This window comes from Lissotriton helveticus, chromosome 4_1 (assembly GCF_964261635.1).
Source record: "Lissotriton helveticus chromosome 4_1, aLisHel1.1, whole genome shotgun sequence".
Classification (NCBI taxonomy): Eukaryota; Metazoa; Chordata; class Amphibia; order Caudata; family Salamandridae; genus Lissotriton; species Lissotriton helveticus.
The window spans coordinates 1,551,725,860-1,551,740,326 of NC_136063.1; the positions used below are offsets into that span (position 1 = coordinate 1,551,725,860).

Below are 14,467 nucleotides of genomic sequence, written 5' to 3' on the forward strand. Positions count from 1 at the left end.
TCGTTGTTTTAATCACAGAAGAAATAAACTTTTCCAGGTGCTCAATAAATCCCTTTAACTTAAGGCAGTCATAAAAAACATGTATCGCTCCAGCATCCTCCTCACCACAACGGAAGCATTTACCCTGACTTCCCAAAATCCAATTCGCCATTCTCTTGGGCGTATAATATAAATCATATAGTGACTTAAAAAACTGAGCTTTCAAATTTGCCAACATGAGCCCTTCCTTAGATAATATTAACAGATCCTCTATATTAATCTCGGAATCACCTAACAACTCTCTCTATTTCAACTGCACTCTATCTAAGTCATCTTTTTTAGCAGAGATCAAGGATTGATAAATTACTCCAATTTTAGCCGATCTACGTATTTCTTCAATAGCTTGATGTTGATTTAAACTCCCACCCCTTCGAGTTAAATAATCCCGTATTTGGAGGTATTTAAAAAAATACCATCTAGGCAATAAATATTCATCCTTGATCTCTTCAAAAGATTTACACTTCCCATTTATATTAACCATGTGTCCTAACGTCTTAATACCTTTTTGCTGCCACTTATTGGCCATTACATCAGAAAAAATACCTGGTAAAATCCTATGTGCATTAAACGGAGTGTAATATGAAACTCTTGGTAATTCCATATTTTTCATATACCACATCCAAACCTTGAAAGCCCCCATGGTTACCTTGAACCTTGTTCGCTTGAAATAACTCCCATCAATTTCTTTTACAAAAATAAGTTTTGCATTAGGCCCCAACTGCATATCAAAGATATTTGGCATGTTGACATTATCCATTTCATTAACTCCTGTTAATAAATTTTTCATTTTCAATAAAAAACAAGTAACATAATAAAAGAAAAAATCAGGTACCCCCATTCCTCTCCTTAAAATTGGCAACGTCATATATTTCATTGCCCTTCTAGGTCTCCCCGGGCTCCATATAAATTTCCTGCATTTAGATTGCAGGTTCTGTATCTTATCCTTAGTAATTTCTAAAGGTATTGATCTAAACAAATACAGTACCTTTGGCAGTATATTCATTTTTATCACATTTGATCTTCCAATGATAGTTAAATAGAGCCTTTTCCATCTATCCAGGGATGCCGTGATTTTTAGCATTAAAGTATTCCAATTAACTTGCACAATTTCCGCCATATTTGCCCTGATTAGAATTCCCAAATAGGTCGCCTCTTTAACCACCCTACTATCAGCCCAAACAATTGTATCAGAACAAAGAATTTGAGTTTTGGTCTCGTTCAATTTATAGCAAGTTATCAGTCCAAATATCTGTGCTAGTCGTTGAATCAGCGCTAAATCATTCTTATATACTGAAGCCGTATCAAAAAGAGATATAACTGTATTTACATGTTCTGTCGTCCCCCTTCTGGGGATAAATCCATGTTGATGTTGTGAAACTAAAGGGGTAATACAATCTGACAACCGATTAGCTAAAATTTTAGAGCATATTTTATTGTCTGAATTTAACAACGAAATCGGTCTATATGACCCTACACAATCTGCCGGTTTCCCTTTTTTACAAAAAACGGCAATAGTAGCTTCCGCCCATGTTCTTGGGGGATTCCCCACCTGAGCTTCCCTCACTGTTTTTAGAAGTTCTTTTTTGATGTCCTGGTAAAATTGTAAGTATATTTCACTTGGTAGTCTGTCGGGACCAGCGGCTTTACCCTTTGCTAAACTATTAACAGCTCTATCCAGCTCCTCCTCTGTAATTATATCCTCTAGGCCCAAAGAGGCGGCGGGGTCCACCTTTTTTAGGCCCTTTGCAAATAATGTATTCCAATTTAATCCTGAACAAAGTGGTCCCTCGTATAGCTCAGAGTAAAATCGTTGGAAAATTTTAAGTATCTCTTGTGGTGCCGATTGTATCGTACCTTCAGAGTCTCTCATTTGAGCAATATTTCTGGCCGACTCTTTCATGCGTAATTAAGTCGCCAGCCTTCGCCCAATTGTTTCACCATATTCATGGGCATCCATTTTTAAAGAGAGATAATTCCTAGCATTTTCCTGAGACCAGATACCAGTTATCTTTGCTTTATCCCTGGCAACTTTATCCTCCAATTCAATTAGACTTGGCCCTTTGTTAATTATCTCCTGCATTAATAATGTTTCCGACAAAGCTAATTGATCATATAAGCTATCTAACTCTGATTTGGCTTTTTTCCAAGCCCTGGATGAAAAACTTATACATTCTCCCCGAAATCCAGCTTTAAAAGTATCCCATATTATGGCTTGTGAGCTGGACCCCTCATTCTCTTCAAAATATAACTTTATCCATTTTCTTATATGTTCTTGAAACTCCTCTTTAAAAATTAGCTTCCTATCAAATGTAAAACTAGTTTGTCTGGGTTTACTTAAACCCATGTCAATCTCTAATAATAACGGGGAGTGATCAGATGTTATTCTAGGATATATTGAAATACTTGCGCCTGACGTAATTGAAGTCGGAGAGAAGAAATAATCAAGCCTAACTAATTTTTTATGCGGGTAAGAGTAGAACGTGTAGCCATTATCTTGTGATCTGAGTTGTCCCCAAACATCCACTAGCCCATGATCTTGTATCAGGCTAACCAATGCCTTAAATACTTTTGGTTTACGGCCCTTATACATGGCCCGCCCTTCCTTTATAGCAGTATTAGTCAAATTTATGTTCATGTCCCCACAAATAATTATGGGTTGAGCCCATGTAGTTAGCTCAGTGTTCAATTCCGCTATTACCTCTGGGTCATCTAAATTTGATCCATAAATATTGCAAAAGTTAAATTCTTACCATCAACACTTATTTCCACTATTGCCCATCTACCTTTTTTATCCGCCAAAGTTTTACCTATTACAGCAACGTCCCCTTTAACCATAATGGCTACACCCCTAATCATGCTAGTTTGACCCGTAGCGACTACAAGTGTGTATCCCAATTCAGTTAAGACCGATCCCTTGGACCAAGGTATACGAGTCTCCTGAATGCATACTATATGTGGTCCTATATACTTTAGTTCAGCAGCCACTCTATGCCTTTTGTTCACATTGTTAAGTCCTGATACATTTAAAGAACATATTCTTAAGCGTTTCGTTGCCATTGAAAGATTTGAAATAAAATTACCTTTATTCTAATATTTCGATTCATATTCAACATCCAAATCATTTCTATACACTCATTTGAATCAAAAAGCGTAATACAACATGCCAAAATTAAATCAAAGGTAGACTTCTCACTTTGTAGTTCGCTGTGCCCAAGAACAGTTTTTCCCCACTTTTCCTCCCCGTAGCACCCCACTGTGCCACCCTCAGAACCACCCCAAACTAAAGTGCCCCCCCCTCCCCTACCCTTTGTTGAGGCGTTAGGACTTATGGTCCTCTTGATTGTGAGCTTGCCCCTTTTCCCTGCCTTCGCCCCCGGACTGAATGCTGATTTTTAGAAATAAGACATAGTATACTCAAATGCGTCTTCGAGTTGGGCTGTAGGCGAAACAGTATACATAATTAGCCACCTTTAGATAAGCCTCTGAAGTCATGGTATAATCATTATGTAAACTTTTCACTATATAGGCTTACACATTAAATAAGTCAGGTTACAATGAGTCCAGAAAGGTCTTAGCTGCCAATGATGATATAAAGTAGTGAGTGCGCTCCTTATGAACAATTTTCATTTTGGCTGGAAACATAAGGTAGACCTGAGCTCCTTTGGCTTGAAAGAGGGGAATGAGCTGTCGCATTTGCCATCTCAGATCCACCGTCTGTTTACATAAATCTGGGCGGACAAAATATTCACAACCAAATGCGCTGACTTTTTTATCCGGTCTTGCTTTCTTATACACTTCCTCTTGCGCTAAAAAACTGTTGAATGCCACTAATAAAGCCCTTGGTCTTTGATCTCGCTGTTCCAAGTTATTGACTCGTATGTTAAATGGGAACCGATGCGCTCTTTCAACTTCCCGATCCCAGTCCCATCGAATTGAGTCGGGGAATGATTTTTTAAGAAGCTCAACTATAAAACCACCAGGATCTGTCCCTTCCTTTCCTTCCTTTATTTGTAGGAATCGCAAATTATTTCTCCTCGAGCGATTTTCTAGATCAATAACTTTCCAATTAATCTCTTCTTTGTGCGTAAGTTGTTCAGCTATGATCCTCTTCTGTTGAACTACCTCATCCTCCAAAGTCGCTATGCGCGTCTCCGCCTCTGTAACTCTTCCCAAGAATTCTGCATGAGATTTAACTAGTCGTCTAACAGAGCTTTGTAGTTTCTTGCATGAATTTTGGACTCTTAGGCTATCTTGTTTGTGCTCCTCACTATGTCTCATCATAGTCTTGTAAATAAGTTCGAGCGATATCTCATCACCCTGCTCCTCTTCGATCTGTGAGGCAGCGCTGGTATGATCAAAATCCTCAAGCTGTGTCATCCGCAGTCGGCGTACAGTTTGCCCATATTGGCCCTCAGGTTGCTCAGAGTTCGCCCCTTCAGTCTCATAACTACCATCCAAACTCCCTTCAGCCATACTCATTTGCTCAGCATACTGTTGGGCAAGATCTTCCGTGGATGAATTAGAGTGCTCTGAGTGCTCTGATAAAGAGTAGAATTCTGCAGAATCTATGCTCTCAATGTATTTACCAGGAATGTTACCCTCAGGGGGGCCGTTATTACCAGTGTTCCCAGTATTATCCATAGATTCTTGTACTATAGCGGTTTCAGCTGGCTGCTTCTCATTCTCTTCGCACAATCCTTCTCCTTCATCAAGATATAACTGAGCCTCTTCAGTAAAAGCATTTACACAGCCTCCCTGCGCCAACTGGCTAATTTCAACGCGCTGTATCAAAGCTTCAACAGACTCAACCGGGATGCTCTCACTACCATTATCAGTAACCTGATTTGACTTGTTCTTTGTGCCCCTAAGAGTCTCCTTGTTTTTTAAAGTGTTAAAAAGCTCAGGAATACTTTTAGTGGTAGCTTTAACAGTCTTAGCGTTATTACATGCTCCCTGCACCGCACTCTCCAGCTCATTACCAGGAAATCGCGAATTACCTCTAGCAGACTTTCCAGTTTCCTTGGCCAGTGTCTCCATGCGACTGTTGTCTCTAGTCGGAGTTTTCTGCGTTGATGTTGAAACCACGTTATCTGCTCTCGAATTTTGACTCTCGTCCTGTGTCTCGGTCTCAGTGTCGGTTCTGGTTCCAGCAGTGGGCTGTCCACGGCCTCTTTTCCCCTAGGCGCCATTTCTCACAGGTGCTTATCGCTTCTTGAGACCGCAGCACTTCACAACTCCGGTCTGCAAACTTCTGTCTCCCAAGCTGCAGTGAACACAGGTGTGCCGTTTGCCGCCCCGCAGTCTTGCCTTTTCCTACTACCAAACCAAACACAAGCAGAGCCGGCTTGTCTTTCCTCCTAGGGAACACGGGTACAGCTGCTGATAAGGATAGGTAGGTGTAAATGCGAGGCTCGAGGCAGCTATCGATATCAGTTGAAGTGTTCAGATTCAAAGTTCGGGCAATGGCAATGGTAATCCATTAAAAATATAGCAGTGTCTCTGTTATTATTTGATCGCGGCTCGCGGCTCTTACCAGCTCCGCTCTGCTGCCTTCCAGCTCCCGCGCTGCGAGGATCACAGGTGTGCCGTCTTGCCGTCTTGCTGACTCAGCCTCCGTAGCCTCAGTAGCGCTGCAGACCCACCTCAAGCCCCGTACCTCGCAATCCCACACCTCCGGTACACGAGCACAGCTCCCAGCAATGAAAAGATGAATGCTTATGCAGAGCTCATCCCTCGGTTTCCCAAGGCCTTTTCTCCGCCCGCAGTTCGACCGAGGACGCCAAAGTCCGCGAGGTCCGGCAGAGCAGCTAGCTCACACGACCAGTACGGTCGCCATCTTGCCCACAGATATTGTCACACCGTTTCATCATTATAGGCACTGCTCAAATACCGCTTCAGTTCAGAGGTTTGCATTTTACAAATTGAAATCAAAAGGCTGTCTGTCGATAATTAACTATTTTATGTCTTTGATGCCTTAATTACACATGATATAAGGTAGGGCAGGGGGCAGTAGATTTCAGGTCCTAGAGAAGCTAGATGAAGATCCCAATATGGAAGTCAGTGCAGCACCCCATAACCAGGCTGAAGTCTTACCTAATCCTTTAATTACTGAATATACCAATGACCCCACACCCCCCAGGGTCAGTAGAGCAGGCGACCATTGCTTCACTCGATTTAATGATTTCATCACTGTCTGTGGACATTAGGCAGGGCTTCGACATCTCAGAAGCAAACCAGGGAGAAATAGGGAGGTCTTGTGATGGTCTTGAAGAAAAAAATAGATCATTTGACTGCAAGGGCCTAGACTCTAGAAGACACGGTTGTGGAGCTGAAGGATGCAGTGGATACAAACAAGGCAAAAGTAAAGGTGCTGAGATGCAGTGAACAGTAAGTTCAGGAGAAATTAGAGCAACTGGAGTACAATTCAAGAAGAAATAAACTAAGGATCCTGAATGTCCCAGAGGGGGTGGAAGGAGAAGATCTCAAAGCGTATGTGGTTTCTTTGATCAAGGCAGGGACACAGATTGAAGATAGAGAAGAAGAATCATTTAATTTTACTGGCCATACCCCTTACCTGCAACTACCACCACCTAGTATGATCACTGAACGCTAAAACAGGGCATTTTGAAATTTGCCAATACTAATATTAATCATACATAACCGCCTGTCCCCTAATCATTCACTTCTCGCTACACGTAAAACACAATGTGTCGCTTCCAACTTTCCCATCTTTTATCTGCTAGGCCTATTGCATTGGAATGCTATACTATTTATCATTCGGGCCTCAAACTTGTCCAGGCTTTTAGCATATCACTAAAACTAATTTTATTCCAAGAAATACAAACTGTGTTATAAGTCTGCACATATCATATTGGACATCTGTATTGCAAATACCACCTAGAACATCGATAAATTACTAGCTAGAAATGTTTAGTGTCAAATGCTATATATTTGTGTTGCCTATCGCTTCCAGATACTGCACAATTTTATCATGACCAATCTGTTGTTTACTATATACATTAATAATCCAAACTTTCTTGACCTATGTGCCATCGCAGATGCGATGTACAACATTTCTGATCCAAATATTTTGTGGGTAAGTAAGTACATAGGTAAATCTGCATGTTTTCCAATTATTGAGTTTAGAGCTATTGTTCTGATTGTTCTGGTTGCTGCCAGATGCAGTTTGCCTCACATTCATTCTGGAATTCTACCCTTAATGCAGTTAATACATTAGAATGGTTTTGTTTGTTTCTTACTTACTGCCTGTTAATCTGACTTCTATCTGTCTTGGGCAAGTTTCTGTATGGTGCTCCAGCTGCGGTTCAGTCTCTTCATTTCTTTTTCCACAGTAAGCCTCCAAGTGTTCTTTGGCCTGCCGCTTTTCCATTTGCCCTCTGGGGTCCAGTTAAGAGCTATTTGTGTGAAGAAGTCTTGTTCACTTCTGATGGTGTGTCTTATCTATCTCCAACTTTTTCTCATAATGATGGTGTCTATGGTCTCTTGCTGGCATCTGGTAAGCAGTTACTGGTTGAGAAGGTTCGCAGACAGAAAATGCACACATTTCTTCTCAGGATGCTGGTGTGGAAGGTTGACCATTTGGCAATGTCGCTTTTCATCATCCACCAGCATTCAGATTCATGTAAGAGTGTGGACAGAACCCTGATTTGATAAAGCCTCAGCATGGTGTTGGTGCTGTACCAAGATGACCTCCACACTTTGTTCAACATCTTGAAGGCATCCCTGGGCTTGTTCAGTCTGCTCCTGAAGTCACTGCCTGCGCTGCCATCATGACGTCTTCAGTTGGTGACCTCTTTGGTCATGGCTAGGTCCTCTCCATCCAGCTTTATTGGTAAATATTTTGGGATGTTGAGTGCCATGATTTCTGATTTCTCAGTGACGATCGTTCATGTGAATTGCCTTTTTCTGCATATGCTGGTATGGTTGATTAAGCAAGGCTAGGTCATCCGCATAGTCAAGGTCCTCCTGTGTAGAGAATAAGGTCCATCTGATACCTCTAGCTAGGTCTTAATTGGTGCATCGCATTGCCCTGCAAATGACTAGGTTGAAGAGTAACACTGACATCATGCATCCCTGTGTCACACCGGTCTTGACTTCGAAGTTATAATCACTATCTCCCCAGTTGCTAATAAAATTATCATAGAAGCTCTTGATGAGGAGAACTATCTGCTATGGTATGCCATGTGCACCAGTATATGCCAGATGCTGCCATGGTGAATATTATCAAAGGGCTTCTCAGAATCAATTAATGTATATGTTGTTGACTCTGCTACTCTGTGCACTGCACTATGAGGTTATGTACAGTAAGGATCTGACAGTACACCCTCTGACTTTGAGGAACACATCCTATTTTTTTATAACTGCTTGTCCATGGCAACAGACTATCCCACTTGAGAATAATTGTCCTGTCCTTCCTTTGTGACGCCTTTGCTTGTATCTCATTTTGTGTCATCACCTGATTTCCTGCTGAAATATCCCATCTCATCCACCTGAAGCCCTCTTTTGTCCCTCTATTTTGTCCATTACCTTTTCGCACTCACTAATAGTTTACCATATTTCTCAAAGTTATTCCCTTTATGCTCTATGAGTCAAAATGTTGCTACTGCCAATTCCTTTTCCTCAACGCAATTATCAATTTGATGCTCATGACCCATTTGTTGTACTCTAGGTGTGCTATTCCTGTCCAAAGACCTCCAGTCAATGATCACAAACTAAACTCATGAACTGATGACGAATGACCAATTAATTATTAGGTTTTCTCACAAAAATTACATGCATTGACATGTCTAATAGTTTCTACCATCTTAACTGGGCTGCTTAACTACTATAGATGTATTCTGTTTTCAGCTGCTACTGCCTAGTCAGTTTCTGCTCCTAGAGTGATGATCTGGAATTGTTAATGTTTTCACATCTGTATTTGGAGTAAAAACAGTTTTCAATATAAATATGGCTTGCATGATTGTTCTCATTTGGTCAACTGTAATTCCATCAAATCTATCTCCATTATTCATCTATTCCAGCACTTCTACATCTAGATGAGACCATATTAGAGTAGTGCTGTCCTCTTCGTAGGTATGGGCGGATATTGAAATTAAGTATTGGGATTACCAGGGAAGTATGATGGACTGTTGATCGAGATAGGTCATGCTCCATCTGAAATGTGGTTGATAGTTCTGTGAAAGCATTACTGTGCTGAAGGCATTTAAAAAAGACAGATTACAGGCCTTACTGAAACTAGGGGGTAGGTGGATGAACCAGTTAGGGATGGCTGAAGATCACTCCAAAAGTAAATGTCCATGACTTTAAGAGTTATTCCACCATGTTTAAATAATGTGAAGCTAACTTGGAACATTAGACAGAAGCATAAAACTTCAGATCCCTCCTGGTGTTGCACTGCTCACACCCTGCCTGATTGTCTCGGGCGAAAGGGATGCATTGCCTCTCTTTAGCGCACACCTTCTGCTGGCACCAGTGGTCCAGTGCCTCCTTTCCCTTACCTTACCTTTAGCTTGGCCCAATGGTGCATGCCTCACTGGGAAGTTCTGGACCTTGGGGAGAGTAGTCAGTAATCATCAGGCCATCTTGCCAGCCAGTCTTTTTCCCAGAGTTCCTTAGTGGTGATTTTGAATGGATATGCAACAATCTAACCCGAGAAGGTGACACCATTTTTACTCCTTATCCCATACTGTTATGGAGGGTTTTTGTATGACCCTTTTTCCTGTTTTGGGCCTATTTGAGGGAGGGTTTTCAGGCATTACATTGTGTTGCAATACTTTGAGTGACCTCATCGTGTTTTCTTGCTCCTGGATCCAGCTGTGGAGCAGTTCCATCTCCAGCCTTATCTTCTTGGCCCATCTTCTCCTGCTCCAGTTTACATTATCTCCAGTCCTGCTGTAAACTCTACCTTGTGCTTTGATACCAACTTGGAAGCACCACCATCTCTTAGAGTATTTTTCCTTGGTGGATATTTCCTCCTCAGGGCTCCTACTGGAGGGTACTTTCCTGCTTGGTGCTTATTGGTGTCGTCAGCAAATGTGGCAACTGGAAGGGGTAACCCCTATGTCTAAAAGACTAAGACTTGGACTACAAGACAACAAAGCCACCTGGGAGAGACCAAAAGTCATGACACCTGGGATGACACTGTGTGATCAGATTCTGAAGTAAAGAAAACATTTTCACGGAATTTCATTTTCATGGTACATAATGAATTGAACTTGATCTTTTACTGTAGAGTAGAGGAAGACAATGAAGGCATTTCAAGGCTGTAGAAGTGTGTTCATACCTTTTGAGTTTGACACATTCTAGCCACCTGATTTTAGTGTCTTTGTAATTCCTGTATCTATGTTTTTAGTAGGTCTTCTTTATCGATATTGCAATAATCCAATCTTGAGAGGACTAAAGCTCTTATCAATTTGATGTGATGTTTGGTCTGTAGAAGAGGGATACTTTTTCTCAGCATTGATTGGTTTACATTGATGTAGTTGCCCAAGAAGTTTATCTGAGTGACCAAGGACATCTCAGTGTCAAACAGAATTCAAGAATATTTGATTTGTTTGTTAGACTTTGAGCTTCACTTAAAACAGCAAATTATGTGTAGTGTGTGGCTGGATTTGATTACACCGACTCAAAACATTGAGAACATTAGTTTTTCCCTCTTTCTGATACAGAAAACATTCACAGAAATGTTTCAATTGTACTGATCTTACTCTTCCATTTAAGTCTCTCTCAAGTCAAAGAAGGTCAGGGTGTCATAAACATACACCTAGAAAAACAAACATAGTAGAGATGAATTTTTGGAGGATTGGGTACTTGTATACATTGAATAAAGGTGAAGAAAGCAGAGAACCTTGGGAAATCATCTAAAGGGATGCTTTCCTGTTCAATTCACACAAGCCTAATGTATTGTCTTCTATTTGAAAGAAAAGATTTGAGCAAATCTAGAGTTGACTCTGGCATTCATGTAAATGCAGGAGATATTGTAGGTATTGCAGGTGGAAAAGGATCAGTGCTGCTAGCTGATACTCATCTGGGGCAAGATCTTTGGAGACATTTGTTAACACTGACTGTGTGAGTGCCACAGGGTTAAAGTAAGTTCAAATGCATTTGGAATTGGTTTGCAATTTCTCTTTCAACAATCCTGCTTAGGAAATATAGTTTTGATATAATTCTAATGTTGATTTTGCGGAGGGATTCTTTATTAGAGGTGTGATCTCTTACTTCAGCTTAACTGGAACCATACCCTGTGGTAAGGAAGAATGTATCATACAGAAACTCTGGGGCCAGTGAGAGAAACATTCCTTGACACATACTGCAGTGAATTGGTAGGATGAGATAGCTAAGGCTTCTGTTTAGGTTGAGCGACCTTGGTGAAAACTCATGAATGCCAGAAAACGTTGAGTTGAAGAATGCAAGGAAGTTTTTGCTATGCTTATGCATTGTATTCAGTTTTGTCAAACTTCCCCAGTGTTTGATGGCTGTCAATCATTGTTAGTTATCTGAGTAATTTTAAACAATAAAACAAAACAGAAATGCTGCATTTGTCAATGTTATATTCATTCTTTGCCTGGTAGAAGAATACCAATAATTGGGAAAATGTCCAAATAATGCATTATGACCTCAAACATCTATGGCAATTGAACATTGTTTTCAAAAAATTATAAAGAAAGAACACCACCAAACTTTATGCTTATGATCTCAGAAAAAAACTAGTAACTAATAACAGATACAAGCAAAACCTCAATATATAACAACACATACCCAAAAAATAAATTAAATATCACTATATTCAGTGTTGTTTCTTTGGTAATGATAATGCTAATGTGATAACTAATCTGACCTGTCACATTGTTCTCATCTTTTGCAATTTCATTTGTTATATTGAGGGTGAGACAATAATCACTGCATTTGGTGTCCAGCTATGGTAGGGATGTATGACGTTACAACGCATACTTTTACCACGCCTACCATTACCACGCATTTTTTACAACGCAGGATCCATTACAACGCATACCATTACAACGCATGTATTTACAACGCAGATACCTTTACAACGCATACCATTACAACGTAAGTATTGGTAAGTATATAATATTTTTTTAAATGTAATTTAATTAAAATTAATATAATGTAATTTAATTTAATTTAATTAATTTAATTTAATTTAATTAATGTAATTTAATTTAATCAATTTAATTTGTAATTTAAATTTAATTATATTTACTTTTTACCCTGTACCCCTTTACCCAAAAACCCAAAACTGACCCTGAACCCTAAAAATACCCCTTTACCCAAAAACCCAAAACTGACCCTAAACCCTAAAAATACCCCTTTACCCAAAAACCCAAAACTGACCCTGAACCCTAAAAATACCCCTGTACCCCAAAAACCCAAAACTAACCCTGAACCCTAAAAATACCCCTTTACCCAAAAACTGAAAACTGACCCTGAACCCTAAAAATACCCCTGTACCCCAAAAACCCAAAACTAACCCTGAACCCTAAAAATACCCCTTTACCCAAAAACTGAAAACTGACCCTGAACCCTAAAAATACCCCTTTACCCAAAAACTGAAAACTGACCCTGAACCCTAAAAATACCCCTTTACCCAAAAACTGAAAACTGACCCTGAACCCTAAAAATACCCCTTTACCCAAAAACTGAAAACTGACCCTGAACCCTAAAAATACCATTTTACCCAAAAACTGAAAACTGACCCTGAACCCTAAAAATACCCCTTTACCCAAAAACTGAAAACTGACCCTGAACCCTAAAAATACCCCTTTACCCAAAAACTGAAAACTGACCCTGAACCCTAAAAATACCCCTTTACCCAAAAACCCAAACTTATAATATTTTTAATAAAATGATATACTTACCAATACTTACATTGTAATGGTATGCGTTGTAAAGGTACCTGCGTTGTAAATACATGCGTTGTAATGATATGCGTTGTAATGGATCCTGCGTTGTAAAAAATGCGTGGTAATGGTAGGTCGTTGTAAAAGTTGCGTTGTAAAGGTTGTATACCCTATAGTAGGCATGGCTTTTGTACAAGGTATGGGTTGGGGAGCTAACAATAACTTACACATTTCAGTTGTTGAGAAGGGAAACAAATGTGTCTGGGGTTACAAAAAATGAAATATTGAAAGGAGTTAACAGCGTTGCACCTTTGGAAGACCTGCAACTATACAAAGATGGACCACACTGACCAGAATGCACTGGGATGGCTACTGACTCTGGTTGACTTCAATTTAGTGATTCCTGATGAAATTGTTTTAACACTTAGCAATGTGTAGTACTTTTGTTATAAAGGTCCCCAAAGTTATGCTCCCAATATAAAGACTTCTGTTATGCATTTACTCTTATGCAGTGACTCCTTACGTTTTTGACTTGATGTATTACAGGTTTAACAGGAGCCACTTTGTGTAGCAGGTTGATGACATTGGCGGAGACTTTAAAAGTATTATTATTTGTATGTGGGTCCGCTGGTACTATACAGTGTGTTTGTACTACAATGCAATTTAATTCATAATTCCTTAGTATACTAATCTATTATAGTTTGAGTAACACATACTCAAATATTTAAAATAGGAACTGATTGTAATGTATATTTTTATCAAACAGAAAAGAAGACTATACAAATGGGAGCAGCGTCAACTTAAAAATATAGAAGAAGCAACTACACATGAACTGGAAATTGAAGAAGCCTGAAATGAATTGAACACTCTACCGACAGAGTTTAATTATGGATTTGCAATTATCACTTAAAAATTACACGTTATTGATTAAATAATTAGATCAAATGCTTCTACTTCAATGCTGAGGGCTGAAGAATACCAGCGGTTATGATTTTGAGGTCATTTCTCAGCATTTATCGATTAAATAATTAGATCAAATGCTTGTACTTCAATGCTGAGGGCTGAAGAATACCAGCGGTTATGATTTTGAGGTCATTTCTCAGCATTTATTGATTAAATAATTAGATCAAATGCTTCTACTTCAATGCTGAGGGCTGAAGAATACCAGCGGTTATGATTTTGAGGTCATTTCCTCATCATTAGAGAGGATAACGTCTGGTGTAAAAAATAGAATTTCCATGGAACTACTCACAATGGTGACCTGAGAAGTCTTTGGTAAACACCTTCACAGTTGATATACATATATATATAATATATATATATATATATATATATATTCACTGAAAAAACCATAGGTTATAGACCATATATAGTTAGGAATTAGCATTTACAAAACCTTGAAAATTCACTGAAAAAAACATAGGTTATAGACCATATATAGTTAGGAATTAGCATTTAAAAAACCTTATTTTACTCACACAAAACCATTGAAATTCCATATATAGTTAGTTGTACTAACTATATATCGCGCACCCGCAATCCACTGCTGA

At 39.5% G+C, this 14,467-nt stretch overlaps 1 protein-coding gene across 1 annotated transcript in view; it reads left to right on the forward strand.

Annotated features, from left to right (window-relative positions):
- The window catches only part of CCDC201 (coiled-coil domain containing 201), a 69,805-nt gene extending 55,924 nt beyond the window's left edge, over positions 1-13,881 (forward strand). Inside the window, exon 2 of the mRNA XM_078685847.1 lies at positions 13,684-13,881. Coding sequence (XP_078541973.1) covers positions 13,684-13,770 — 87 coding nt within the window. The 3' untranslated portion in view covers positions 13,771-13,881. The remainder of the gene's footprint in view (positions 1-13,683) is intronic.
- The last annotated feature ends 586 nt before the right edge of the window (positions 13,882-14,467 follow it).